Source organism: Malaya genurostris, chromosome 2 (genome assembly GCF_030247185.1).
Source record: "Malaya genurostris strain Urasoe2022 chromosome 2, Malgen_1.1, whole genome shotgun sequence".
NCBI classification, from domain to species: Eukaryota; Metazoa; Arthropoda; class Insecta; order Diptera; family Culicidae; genus Malaya; species Malaya genurostris.
The window spans coordinates 347,950,382-347,965,874 of record NC_080571.1 but is presented as its reverse complement, the minus strand read 5'-3'; the positions used below and the strand labels follow the sequence as shown (position 1 = coordinate 347,965,874).

At 34.5% G+C, this 15,493-nt stretch overlaps 1 protein-coding gene across 1 annotated transcript; it reads right to left on the bottom strand.

Moving 5' to 3' along the window:
- Positions 1–10,599: 10,599 nt before the first annotated feature.
- LOC131428100 (uncharacterized) lies at positions 10,600–14,980 on the bottom strand. Its single transcript, XM_058591761.1, has 7 exons — positions 14,004–14,980; positions 13,828–13,929; positions 13,553–13,762; positions 11,856–11,985; positions 11,602–11,792; positions 11,249–11,518; positions 10,600–11,187 (listed from the first exon to the last, which is right to left on the bottom strand). The coding sequence occupies exons 1-7, from the start codon at positions 14,232–14,234 to the stop codon at positions 10,861–10,863; spliced, it is 1,461 nt and encodes a 486-aa protein (XP_058447744.1). The 5' UTR covers positions 14,235–14,980; the 3' UTR covers positions 10,600–10,860.
- Positions 14,981–15,493: the final 513 nt, after the last annotated feature.

Below are 15,493 nucleotides of genomic sequence, written 5' to 3'. Positions count from 1 at the left end.
CAATGCCATGCAAGCGTTCTCTTGTTTAGATTTGACGAGTAAAATTTAGTTTTTTACTCGGTTTAAAGGTTATTTTTACTTATTGACACCGAATTCCAGTAGCTTCAGGAATCAGGAGTTTTTTTAACTTTATCCAAATTTTTATAGTGTGACTCATAATAATCAGTATTTTGAAATGTCAAGTTATTGTATTTTTTTGCAAAACCAAGTCCATTACAACCGACTTCAAAAAGCGATCGAAAAAAACATCTGAGAAAGTTGAACTCGTCCATGATTATTTTCCAGACGCTTGGAAATATGCATATAATCACTAGAATTTTTTTAATATTGTCGTTTGTTAGAAAATTTTGATTTTATTATTGACAAATTTTCACAAAATCAATCAAATTTTCAAATAAAAATACTCAAAAGTTTCCACATCGAGTCCTACACTAAAGAATGGACTTTAAAAGTTAAAATCAATATACAAAAAACAAATGGCGAATGAGTAATGTCACAGACAAAACCGGAAGACGTGAATTCGAATAAAAAAGATATTCGTCCGTATTGTGTTAATTTCGCCACTTTTACTGCATCACTTTCAAAATTGTAACGGTGCATTTATATTAAAGATTGACTTATTGGCGACAAATATTCTCTTCCACACAATTAAGTAATGCGGAACAAATGAGAGTAAAAAAATAGCAATTTTGATGTCGATTATCTCTGTTTGGATTTGCATATCTCAGTGAAAGAAACTACAGAAATGCTGTACGGAATTTATGTTTGGCACTGAGAAAAAACAAATTGTGGAATTCTCTACGATATTAAACACTGTTCGGAACATTGTTCTCGAACGAGAAGCAGTGAAATCCAAACTTTATTTGCACTCGTTTGGTGCGAGTTTCGCACGGCAAAAAGTGCACAAAGCTAATCAATTTGTACTAGATTTGCACTAAACTGATGGGTTTTACCACCAATTTGCAAAGAAGCAATCTTTATAGTTCTTTAGGTAACATTAGCAGGGCTGCTTTTGCATAATGTTCACCATCGTTATCCACTTTTCGTAGTATTTTGTTCCAGTGTAAACGACCAGTAGCAGGATGACGCAATCAACTTTCTTCGAAGGGAAACTGGCGAACTGAATTCTTGATACTGGAACTGAAACTGAGTTCTGGGCCTGAATCAACCAGAATGATGCACTTGCTTTACTTCTTGTTCAGTCAACTGCGCAGGCTAGAATTAACGAAATATATCAAATATATCAAGTTAACCTTTTGTACCTACCCAGGTACGAAAAAGGCGCAATTGGTTTTCTTCTTTGATACTCGTTGATATCAAACATTTCAGAAAACATTAATTTTTAATTATTTATGATTATGTTATTTGGTTTTGATTGCCGAATAATGTCTACTATATCGATTTTAATTGGTTCTTTTCGGCAAGCATTAACTGAGAGAGACGAAAGATATGAAATGAAAAGACGAATAGGTATTCTAGATTGAATCAGTTATAAATTTAGTACGGAAAAGCTAGCCTAGGCAGGCTCATATAGGCATGATCAGAAGAAAGAAATGAATTCTATTTTACCTTCTACTTGAGGGGGTCGAACACTAAATTCGAGTCCCCAAGTATGGTCGTGTAACCAGTGTAGTTTTTCACCACACTATGCTACTGACACCGGCCGGTGATATAGAGCGAGAAGACTAGTGTTTGTTGTCTGCTGAACAGAGAAAATGTTTGGATATATGATACCGGTCGTGAGGCGGCTAGGATTTAGACCATGAAAATGTGTCAATACGTTAGATAAAACAAGAGACACTTACGATCAAAAACTTATCACTCTCTCAGAGTGTAAATTTTTAAAAGGCCCCCATAGTAAAGTAAGTCGTATTCACGACAAAACATTGTTTTTTAGTTGGGGGTCTTTACGCCTGCTTAGTGGTTCAAATTTAACTGTTCAAGTTTTTGCAGTAAGCAGTTAAATTTGAACTGATCTGCACTGACGAGTCGAAGACGAACCGTAAAGAATAAAGAATAGCATTTTTTCATGGAAAAAATTTTTAAGGTGTCTCTTCATTGAAAACTAAACTAAACTGAAAGTCATTATCATTCAAGAATTTAATGAATCTCAACCCGACATTTGCCTTACAATACACGGACGGTTGGAAGGGATCGTAATAACTTACCTTGGGATAAAGATTCATTGAATTCGAATGTGTTCTTTTTCTTTGTAAATTGACTTTAAATCTTGAAAGCTGAAAGGATTCGAATAGACTAAATCACAATCACAAAATCACAAAATTGGCAGCATATAGACTTTATCACAAAAAGCCACTTTGCTCACTTTATTTTTTCAAAATTGATCTAAACTATCTTTTGGAAAGGACTATAAATATTTACCAACTTATACAATTAATTGGAGTAGAAAAATGACAAATCCTAAAAAAAAGTCTAATTTTCGAATGAAAATACTGAACAAATTGCTAGTCGAATTTTACACTGAAAAAAATCGATCTTAAAAATTTTAAGTCAATTTACATTGACATTGACAATGAAATTACTCAGTCATTACAAAAACTAAACTGATTTATGGCGGCTTCACGTCAAACCAACTAAAATGAATAAATCGTTAAAAACAATTACCAATCTACTACTGGTTGGAAAGAGCAGACTATCAAACAGCCTTCACAGGGGTCTGTCGCAGCAAGTGATTATAAATGTACTCTCCTACCCAGTGCTGGAAGCGGAAGAATAGATATAGAGCCGGAAGACTAGTGTTTGTTGTCTGCTGAACAGAGAAGATGTTTGGATATATGATACCGGTCGTGAGGCGGCTAAGGTTTAGACCATGTTCGATGGACGCTTTATCATATCCAGTCGTGTGTTAGAGCTGTGTCTATCACAAGGCTTAGGGTGGCGAAATGGTAGCGCATATGCACGGAATGCATAAGAACGCAGGTTCGAGTCCTGTCTATGACCGTATCTTTTTCCGAAAAAAAAAATCTGTTAATTTCTCATTCATTTGGCTTCTCTAATATATGTGTGTCCACGCAGTCATTGCAAAAACTGAACTTAGTTATGGCAACTTTACGTCAAACCAACTAAAATGAATAAATCGTATGACTTACATGTTTTTAGGTTTTTAATAAAAAAGACACTGGATAAAAACAACTGTGTATGGACAAGAAAAAGTTTTGGTTTTAAGACCTTTTTTTCCTTGAACGTGACCATCTTGCAATGTATGATCGGTTGGTAGGAAACTTAATCACCTATCTTGTGACAAAACCTTATCAAAATCAATAATGATTATGTTTTGTAAATCGGTTAGAAAATTTTTTAAATAGATTTTTCCAGTATAGGGCTCACTAAGGATTTTATTGAGAAATATGATTAATTTTGTAAAAATCACTAGTATAACACTTTTTTGTGGATTTTATCATTTTTGAGAATAACTCTTTGAAAAAAAATGGTTAAAATGGTTGGCTCTTTGCAAAAGACAGAGTGGATAAATTTTGGAAAAATAAAATAAAGTGACTTTTTGAAACAAGCTTTAAACATTTGTTCGAGTTGGTGCGAAGTTTCGAGAGGGGTTTGAGCCCCTAAACCTTTTTGTATTTTGAAATTACATTGAGGTCAATATATGCTACAATAGAACATCAAAACATCGGACATGCAATTTTCCAATGCAAATTACAATTAACAAGTTATAAATCCAATAGCCCACAACACATGTGACATAAATATACTTTAAATTCGTTAAATCTGCTGTACAAGAAACTGTCATCCAATGAACACAAACATTGAGTCAAAACTATTATTGTGGAACAACATGTATTAACAACAATGTTTTAAAGAGGATGTTTGAATGCAATATTGATAGTCTATGCACTGCATGGTTATCGCTCTAGTTTTTCTACTTTTGGTGAGTTACAATGCAATTAAAAAATCATGGTAAGGCCAAAAACTTGTTAAGTTATTACTCTGTGTAAAAGATTTAATAAGAATTCAAAAATGACCTAAAAACTATTATATTACTTTTCAAAAGAGAAACTGATTACAGCTGTCATGAAACAGGTAGTAGGGATGGTACTCGGAAGGCAAAGTATCGATACCTAGGGTATCGGGATACCGAAATTTTGGGAATCGATACAAGGTATCAAAAGGCAATAAAGTATCGATACCTGTAAGTATCAATTGATACTTGCACAGCAATCATTTCAAAATAAAATAAATGAATGAATTTGCGACTTTTGGTCCATGTCAAAGATTATCCGCACGCCACTTTGTGTTGGAGCCATGATGATTTCACATTTCACATATTTTCTTAAAAATTTTCATGTCATTTCAACCTTTGTGTCGATACATGAATACTACACTAAAAGCCAATTCCTATTGCCATTACGACGGTACCGAGGACGGACTGAACGGAAGCACCAGGCTCGCGCATGTATTGGTAAGACGTGGACTGGCCTTTATGTACGTGTTTTCTCTCATTGCACTCTCTTTCACCGCAACTTGTGGGACGAAGCGAGATTGTCGAGAACGAATTTCAACGACGGCTAGTCCACGTCATACCAATACATGCACGAGCCTGGCGCTTTATCGAAGTCGAGAAGAAAAAAAAGAGAGGTGGGTTGTGTCAGAAACGTAACCGGATGACATGAATACGAATAAAATGAATTCTGGACCTAAGTTCTGAAACTCAATTTTGATGATAGACTCTGGAACTGAATTCTGAAACTAAGTCCAAGAATTGAGTTCTGAATCTAGATTGTTGAACTGATCACTGAAACTGAGATCTGTAACTGAATTCGAGACGAGGATTCTTCGAGAGTCCGATCCAAGATTCAATTTTCAAAATCGGATCCAGAGCTAAGCTTCGAAACTAAGTTGTATAATCCAGATCCGGAATATAGTTCATAAATCTTCAGAATCTAGTCCCTGAATTCAGTTACACTTATAGAATTGTAAAAGTGAGTTTTGGATCCTAATTCTAGACCAGCATTCTCTAACTGAAACCTGGTTCTGGAAAGCATTTCAGGAAAGAATTCTGGAAATAAATCTGAGTTTTAGATCTGAATTTGATCCAGATTTTCGGGCTACAGTTCCAGAACTCAATTTCCGAATTCTGAACTTGAATTATAAGTCTGAATTCTGGATAGGAGTTTTGCAATTGTATTCTGGTCTGAACTTCAATTTTATATTTCAAAATTAATATTTAAGTCCAAAAATTTATTTTCCAAATTTTAGCTCCAGAGTCTAGGCCTAGAACCAAGATCCTGATCTGTGTTCCAGATTTCGGGTCCATAAACCAGGCTTGGAATAAAATTCTCAAAATAATTAAAGTTCCAGAATTCTGGATTTCAATTCTGGCTCTGGATTCCGAACGAGGAACTGAATATTAGGATTATGGATTAGGAATTGAATATTAGGACTATGAAAATGAAAGATTTTAATCTGGTCTTGGATTTTGAAACCAAATTTCAGAACTGAATTTTAGAATTGGATTTTTGACCTGGATTCCTATCTGAACTGAATGAAACAACTACGCAGGCTAGAATAAAAGAAGCATCAAATGTTTACCTTTTTTACTTACCAAATATGAAATTTTAATTTCGAGTTATTTGTGGTTATATTACTGAAAATCGGTGACGGGTATAGCGTGATGGGTTAGTCGATACCTTTTACTCAGCCCATCTGGGTTCGATTCTCAACCCCGCACATAGGGTTACAAAATTTTTCTGACCCGAAGTGGCAAATGACCTTGAGGTCTATAATTATCTATAATTGAAACTATAAAAATTGTCTATAAACACAACTATTGTAGCTTTTCTTTTCCTCATATCATAATTTGTATCACAGTGAAGTACACTTTTGATCAATTCTTTCAACATGTTGAATTTCCTGAAAAGTTTGAAAAGTCCGTTAGTTTGTTTATGTTGACGATGAAAGGTGCTGGGCCCGCATAATTCATCTCGAAGATCCACTAGAGATCCATTTGCTAATAAGCACATAATCTTTTATCATGACATCGAGCATGTTGTTTGGATGTGTGTCGAGTATTGTGATGCCAGGTCCCAACTCACAGGTTCCCTTCGGGCCCGAGGTATACCACCCTTCATACCAGTCCGCGTCGTCTTGGCAACTCGGAATCTTCCTTATATGACTCTCATCTACAACTTCTTGAAAACTATCAATGCTCAAATTTAGTGCTCTCCCTATTTCTATTCTATTCATAGACGTAGTCCTACGTCAAAATGTGCTATACCAGTTTAGTGAATACTAGCACAAAAATTTACGTGCACTCACTTTTTTTAACTTGGATCTCCCAATAGAAAGTTTTTTTGTGCCAGGGCCAATTGATCACGAAAATTGTTCTTTTTATTCAAATTAAAGTTTAGTTGAATTGGTAATTACATGGAACTAGTGATCGTGGAAATTGGACTCCCGATTTGACAAGAATGACGCAGTCGATGAAATTGTTCTAATTTCAATTCAATTGTTTTGCACTTTGTGATGAAACCCAACTTTTCATTCTTGTTTCCACCTTATACCATAATCGAATCGCAAGCTTAGAGCGAATCCTACACACATAAAAAAAAACCCTGTGATTTTACATCTTATTAGATGACGTGAAATTCTTTGAAATAATAAAAAAAAACTACTGATAGCAACAGCCGCGACTTGAACCTAGAATCATCGGATCGCAAGTACGTCTGCTAATCGACTGAGCCACAGAAGCATGCATCTGCTTGGCGGGAAAAAGGTGCATTTAGATTCATACAGTCGCCCCTGCTAGCAGAATGCAAGTTACAGTCGAAACCAGTAAAATTCAAGCTCATCTAACATTAAGTCATTACAAATAAAATTTCCGTCATTTGACAAATTAGGTCTTTATGAATTACATCGTATGAGGGATTAAGTCACCTGTAAAATTCAATTTTTTTTAAGTGTAAACCTTATATCTACTCAAATCTCATATTTGAGTTGGAATGGTTTCAATTCCCAATACTATTTCCTAAATAGCTCTTTTTTCTCAATCAGAAAAAAACTTATGCTATCAGTGCGCAATCCGCCAAAACTATCATCTGGCTGTAGAGCTGTACTAGGGGAGAGTGTTCGGTTACCGGCACCCCTTTCTTTTAAGCTTACAATTTCTCACTGCAATGCATAAATGCACTTTATGCGGACAGCTAACAACTGAATAAGAATTATTATCAATTTAGTAAAGTGATAAATTTTGGCCATTTCAAAAAAGGTGTTCGGTTACCGGCACCTCAAGAAATTTCGCTAAAAATGGAAAAATATTAGTAAAAAACAACGGAATTTATTCATTTCGGAGGCGTTTTGGACAAAAGTCTTCCTTGTCTGATGGTGACTTCGCCTTGGCTCTCTTGGCCAATGATTTGAATGGTGGCACCTTTGGTGTTAATTTGGCCGGTCTTCCACCGACTTCACGGGATTGAATACGTTGCTGCAGTCGATTTTTTTTAGCTTCTTATCCACTAAGCAACGTTTAATGGCATGAATCAGTGCTTTAAAGTTCATTACCCTTGACCTGGACGATTTGTTTGAAGTCGCTATGGCTAACGAAAGCAGAGAACCGAAGTTTTTACTTATATGACGGATGTATTGAAGCCGTCAAGTTGTCCACGCATATCACCAGAGATGCCAGGTAATATCATAAGTTTAGCTATCCAAAAGAAAAGATCGCGCCAATTTTCAAAAGTCTGTAATTTCTGACGAAAAAGTCTGTAAAAAGTCTTTAAACGAAAAAAGATCGATTTCACCTTATAAATATTCAATCCACTCACCCTTTCGATTGGTGTTTTTCAAATTATGATACTAGAAAAAAGGTAATAGAAAACTTTTGTGTTGATTTTCACGCAATTAAAATTTGTTTTGAGCGCAGCAAAAAGTACAAGCGTCTGTTTGCTTTGGTATTTGACACAAAAAAACGTGCTGCTATTACATTACACACACATGATATTTGTCGGAATGACGCTATCTGCTTTCTGTCAAAAGTTACGGTGGAGTGCCGGCAACCGAACTTCTTCCCCTATAAATGTTACAGTATAATACTAATCAGAAACCACATCTAATTCAATTAATTATTGCGGGAAAAACTACTAAAAAAATTATTTTTGATAAACTAATTGCACAACAAATTTTTACCAATTCCATCATTTTTGCGCCTCCCAAATGTTGTCGGTCTCCTCACTACAGCTCTGTATTTATACCCGGCTTCAACCCACTAACGGACGTTCGCCGGACTCAACGATCTTTTCTCTCGAACAGTACTACCTACAGTTCAGGCTCCATCGAACCACATTCAGATCCCTTGAACTAATATTAGGATGTTTTCGTGCATTTTCCAGAAATCAAATCAAGATCCTTTCTTCCATGAGTTGCCCAATTATTACAAGTTAATTGTCACATCAATCGATATATGTGACCTACCTCATCGCTTTCTCTAGTGTTTCGTAATAACCAAAGCACTAGAAGCCAGCGCCTACCTTGTCGTAGATATTTTCGAACTGTATTGCTGAAAATCTTTACTCCGACTGAAACTGAACAACACGCATCACTGCCTGCTTTGATCGGTGTATCGCTCAAATCGCGGATTTTATTCACCCGAACAAATTTTTCATTGCAATTCAATATGCTACTTTCCTTTTCAATTCGAACAACTAGAAAATTGCGGACGCTTTTTCGAGAAAAAAAAACAATCACTGAATCACCTACCCAATGAGCGACCCTATTAGCGTAAAATATTTCATCCGTGATAATCAATCTTCAATTGCTGACCCGAAATTGTACTCTAAAATTACTGAAACTTTCTCCGGCTTTATTGGTCGGATTGTTTACGACTTTTAAGTCATAATCCTCTCGGTCGGAATCGATATGTGATCGTATAAATTATCATTAAACACATCACGAACGCGTGGATAGTGATATAAATTTTCCCATTTCACTCGTCGGTAATTTGTCATTTTATTCCGAACCCACCCGCACACACACGCTGAACGCGATGTGTGACATGTCTCCCAGGGTTACGCTTCAATGGTCACTGCGGTTGTCATTCGAACCGATGCCATTACCGTTGATTAAAATTCATTTGATAGTTTAAAAAAAAGAGGTACTGCGCCTTTCATCCTCCATCGGCCGGCATGACAGTTGTTTCCGTTGTGTCCTATGGGTGGGTTGAGTCCTAAAGTGTTGTCAACTCATTGGTCGCGGACCCGCACGTCGATTGGAATTGATCATATCGAATTAAAAAAAAAGTGTGCACACTCATAAATAATCGTTAATTTAGACAGCTAATGAGATCCAACTGGTGCGGTTATTTTCGAAGGATCCCTTTGTTGGGTTTACCTTCATTCTATAGGTTATATACTTTTTGTCACTCGACACATTATTGATGAGTGAAAGTATATTTTAAACACGATTCCTTATATCACTTTAATCAATGGATGAACGAATCTTTGGTTCTTATTCACGTATCGTCTACGATGGCTGTATGAGATGGGATAGGATAACTTTACTGATCACCCCTATTTAGGTCCAAAACGGGAAATTAGCGAGACAAAAACACTATCGCTTTTTTATATCATTTATTTTACCCCGGCTTTAACCATTTTTGTCGTTCACCGGGGAGAATATTATCGCTAGTTGGGGTCTCCAGTTGTTTTTAATCAAATGTCCAATCTTTCGATGTAGAAAGTCATTCGGTGGCCCATGTTTGGTTTGAAATCTGGAATCAAACTTACTTTACTGAATTTAAAAATTATTGCACTTCACAACGGAGTTGTAGGAAATTTTATTTTCAGAAACTTTGCTGAAGAAGCCTCCTTACTAGCTCTTCAATTGATCGAATTACCTCATTTTTACGTGAAAATAATCTTCCTAAGAGTTGCCAAGCTAATTATTGGGCATAGATTTTTCAACATAAGCTACCATTTAAACGTAAGGATTGTTTTTCCATCAAAGCATAAATCCTTTTGGTAATAAATTAATTCAAATTGTTAAACTACACGGAACGATCGAAATTAGCTTTTTGGCAAAAAAATTAGTTGATTTCCTGATTTTAGTTAGTTATTTTTTGAGACAACTAAAAAAATCTTACTTTTGCTAATTTGGATTTTTTATTCACAATCCCCTAAAAAAAGCAAAAATATTAGTTGAAATAACTGATTTTTTAGTTGAATTCGCCAACTAAACGTGCTGTCATTTAACAGCGAAGACACATACCATTTCCATTCAACTAATTTGTTAGTTGAATCAGCAGAAATAAAATTATATTCAACCAATATGAATTTTTGAACTCAGTAGAAAACATTCCTAAATTCAGTAATATATTTTTGATTTCAATTGATTCTGACAATTGATTTTAACAACGATGTGTGTTAACTTTCGTGTTATTTTTACTGATTTTAACTATTTGAAAATATTAAATGTAACAAAAGTCGTAATTGAATCCAACAAAAAATTCTTTGATTTGAACTAAAAATCGACACTAAATATAACCATAATCAATTTTAAATATTGCCGGATTTTCTCATTATATATTTCCGAATTACAAAAAATATGTTTGTTTTAATATATCATTTACTCCGTGTATACAAGCACTTTACGTGGTAAACATAAAAAAATAGTTATCGTAAACGTTTGATCACTATATACGAACGCACTGTTACAGTGCCATACATTGTAGGAAATCTAACAACATGATAAAATTTTAATACATTTCATTTTTTAAATAAAGTTTGAATTTATCGAATGTAAGTATTATTTTCATAATGCTTACGATGAGAAATTTTTGAAATAACACTCATCAGTTTAGTAAAAATAATATACGTAGTTTTACGTCGGTAACATTTAAAGTTCTGATAGCAATGTTTTCACACATTGGTAATTTCGATCGCAGTTAGCGATTTTAATCCCATAACAATATTGCTGAATGAAAGTCCAAACTGATCTTGACTCCGCTGGATATGCCGCATTAAAAATCATGCAACCTTTAAGTACAGCGTCTATTGCGCTTAATAGACAGTTTGTTGTTTGCAAATTATTTGTTTCGAAGTAAGCAAAATAATGCTTTTTTACTTCATTTGCAACCACAATCACGTGTGGCTGGACACGTAGTCCATGCTGTCCCATTTCACTTCTGTACTTCTGAACAGAAGTTTCAATATCGTTATGCGTCTGAGAAAAAAAAATACATTGTTTACATTGGTATATAAAGTTACAAATTGGCATATCTTACCAAAACCACATGTACAAATCCTCTCTCTACATCTCGAAAGCTTGGTTTGTAGTTCGCTTTTACCAGCCCTGGATGCAGCAGTCCACATAGGATATGTGAAAACAATATCATATTTTCTTTTCCTTGGACTTCAAATTCTCGTAGCATATTCCGATGACGGATATTTCTCAAGGCTTTTCCAGCATATTCGCAGACTTTATTTATTAAAGTGGGCCACTTTTTAAAAATATCGGTGTTAGTTTGGTACCCAACACCAAAATCATAAGAAATCTAAAAAAAAGAAATTTGTAAATCATTCTGATATATGATATATGAATAATTTTCGTAATCAGATGACGGACTGTTATACTCACAAGTTCCAATGCAATTGGTTGTACGAGAATAGGCCACATATGTTCAGTCCAAAGTTGAGAAATTTCTTTACCGCTAATGGTTGTGAACTCTTTACGACGCAATGAATGACATAACTTCCAACGTGAAACAACTTCTTCCGTTGGAAAACGACCATATTTCAGCCACTCCTTTGCTTCTTCCATCTCTATTTCTGTAGAAATAAATGCCGTAATAATTTATTTTTAAAGGTGAAAAAACTGCAAACAATCGGTACCAGTATGCTCAAGACAATGTGCATCTTCTGATGACGGTTGAATAGCTAAAATCACATGTTCTCCAGTTTTGATCCTTTTCTGTAAATTATATTTAACCGATGGAATTTTTGCCATGTAGTACTCCAGGTACTGAAAAATAAATATTAATTTATGCTTTAATTGTTTATCTCTGGCTAGATACTACATATAAATGAAACATAAGAAATATTATATTACTTATACTGTCGCCCTACGCATAATTGTGACAAATTTTGAAGGATTTCCTATATATATATATATATATATATATATATATATATATATATATATATATATATATATATATATATATATATATATATATATATATATATATATATATATATATATATACATATATATATATATATATATATATATATATATATATATATATATATATATATATATATATATATATATATATATATATATATATATATATATATATATATATATATATATATATATACAGGGTCCGGCACTCGAAGTGTAACCAATTAAAAAGGCCATAAATTCAGTTTGGAAAATTACTTTTACTTAATTCAAAGTACAAAATGTGTAAAAATAATACAAAATTCAAAATCAATTCACTTTTGCTCGATATGACCACCTTTTGCCTGGACTTGATGACTTGAGAGAGCGAAGGAGTTGCTTCATTTGGCCGAAAGCGGTCAATTTCCGAACATTGTATTTTCTGACGAGAAAATTTTTCCAATTGAGCAATTCGTAAACTCTCAAAACGATAGGGTTTACTTGACCGACAGTTCATACGAGAATTTGAGTCATCGATTGGCCACCAGGAGGCAGCACCCGCAACAGATAATGGTTTGGGCCGCTCTAACCGCAGATGGGCGCTCTCCAATCGTTTTCATCGAGCCTGGCGTCAAGGTAAATGCGACATATTATCGAGAAAGTATTCTGGAGGTTGCTTTGAAGCCGTGGGCAGACAAACATTTCGGTGGCAGACCATGGACGTTTCAGCAGGACTCGGCACCGTCTCACAAAGCTTGAGTGAACCAAGAATGGCTGAAAAACAACGTTCTGAACTTCATCACATCCACACAATGGCTCTCGAATTCACCAGATGCGAATCCAATGGATTATTCTCTTTGGGCCATTTTGGAGAGCAAAGTCCGAACTAAAAGATACACCAGTCTCGAGGCGCTGAAAAAAGTTATTGTCCGCGAGTGGGCCTAAATACCTGCAAGTCACATTCGGCCAAACAAAGAAACTCCTTCGCTCTCTCAAGTCATCAAGTCAAGGCAAAAGGTGCCTGAATTGATTCTGAATTTTGTATTATTTTTACACATTTTGTACTTTGAATTAAGTAAAAGTAATTTTCCAAACTGAATTTATGGCCTTTTTAATTGGTTACACTTCGAGTGCCGGACCCTGTATATATATACATATATATATATATATATATATATATATATATATATATATATATATATATATATATATATATATATATATATATATATATATATATATATATATATATATATATATATATATATATATATATATATATATATATATATATATATATATATATATATATATATATATATATATATATATATATATATATATATATATATATATATATGTCACAATTATGCTTAGAACGGCAGTATACTAGTTCCAAATAGCATTGGCATTGGATTATTACCTTCAATTCTGAAGGAAATTTGTTGACAACCTCCTCGTGGATGACTCTACTCCATTGAGATTTCAGGGCTTTTAATTCCATACGCGCAGCTAGATGCTCCACTATCATCTTGATGAGCTTCATCCTGTGAAGTTTGTTTAAGCTTTGATGTGCATGGTAGAACTGAAGGATCATCTTCCCGTGAACAGTTTCTAGTAAACGATCCAATTCCTATAGATATTAATAATATCGATCAGAACCCAAATCTGAGATTTAATACTTGATTAAATTTATACCAGTATGCTAGGATTAGGTATCAAAACATTTTCGAAACATACTTTCGAAGTTTTATAGTGTTCTTTGTGTGCAGCAGAAGGTTCAGTTAAATTAGCATTGACCTACAAATAAAGATATAAATTTGTTTATTGTTATCGTTCTCTTCAGTAACTTTTCGAATGTTTGTAATCATCACCTTTTGTACGCACTTCCTCAGTCGTATTCGTGCACCCAACGTGCATTCTTTTGTAAGTTCTTTTATGTCTTCCTCCAACAAGAACGCAAACGTCCCGATATCGTTTAAATCATTCTCAACAATAGCATCAAACAAAAATGTCAAGTTGTATAGCTTCAGAAATTCTGCCACCGTGCCCTGCATTGGTGTCTCATCAAGTTGCACTTCATAAATCTCCTCTTCCTGCTGCATATTTATGCTTCTTTGCACTGACGGTTGTTGAACTTTAACCAAAACAGATATATTTAAAGTTGTTTGTGTAGATGTTTAACGTATCCCAAATCAAAGTGACTGACTGACTAGTATTGTACAAAACGAATCGATGCTCAGAATCATCAATCCGATAAATCAATCCAGAAGCTAAATGTTTCGAAACGAAACAATTTCAAAATACCTGCAATGACGTTTCAAATATGATGTTATCCACAATATTGGGCGGTTCTTATCATTTTTAGAGAAATGCTAGCAAATCACTGTCTGGAAATTTATTTCCTTATTGATACTAAATTATGGTTACTAAATAAAAGAATGTCATTAAAATTGTGGCTCTATTAAACTATACTAAATGGCATTCGGTTATATTTGACAATGCAGTGACATATATCAGTATCTTCTACATCAGTGGTTCTCAAACTCCCCCATAAAGCACCAGTGTGCAACAACAACACAACCACACACACACACACACATTGGACTAAGAAGTTTTGCTTTGTTGCCGCAGTGCAGGGTGAGTTTGGAAATTGCTGATCTATACCATACCAAACTATGCTTCATATGAGAATGAGAGTGAGACCTCGGAAATACTTCAAGACACCGGCTAGCCGGTCCCGGTAAAACCGGCCACAGCGGACGCAATCTCGTCGCAAAAGTCACATATTATGCATACACGCATTTGCTTGGGTCACCTAAATGACTTGTGAACAAAGCGATTTGAAAAAATGCATTACTATTTAATGTTTTGCAATGAGTATAATTCAAACAAGTTCTTGAGCGATTTAAACTTCTCAGATTTTTTGAGAATTTTATCAACTTCTTTAAAACATTTCTATCACTTCTTTAAACATTTCTATAACAATTAATATATATTATCGAAAATGAGATGATGTAAACTTTGATAACTGTGATCAAACTACTGGCAAGCCTCACGATGTGATGGCAGAATTAGAAGGTGCGAGTAAGCTGTGGCGACATAAGCGTACACATGGCTTTAACTAATAGAGAACAAAATCAGTTCGATTCATAGCATGAATACTCATCATTATAACAATTGTTTGCAAGCAAGCAAGTCTATGCAATTGAAGCTCACCTAACTCTGACTATCGATGAATATTCCTAACTCTTTTAGTCGCTGTCTATTATATAATATCCTCACGAAGCATTTGACTTCCACCTCTTAGTAGTATTCGAATACTTAATACCGATATCATTGAAGTCTTATAAGATTTCGTACC

What these genes read in the sequence shown, in the direction of transcription:
- LOC131428100 (XM_058591761.1), bottom strand. Translation starts at nt 14,234, where the DNA reads ATGCAGCAGGAAGAGGAGATTTATGAAGTGCAACTTGATGAGACACCA. An exon ending in ACATTGTCTTGAGCATACTG is followed by an intron (nt 11,793 to 11,855) that starts GTACCGATTGTT and finishes TTATTTCTACAG; the next exon opens with AAATAGAGATGGAAGAAGCA. An exon ending in GATTTGTACATGTGGTTTTG is followed by an intron (nt 11,188 to 11,248) that starts GTAAGATATGCC and finishes TTTTTTTCTCAG; the next exon opens with ACGCATAACGATATTGAAAC.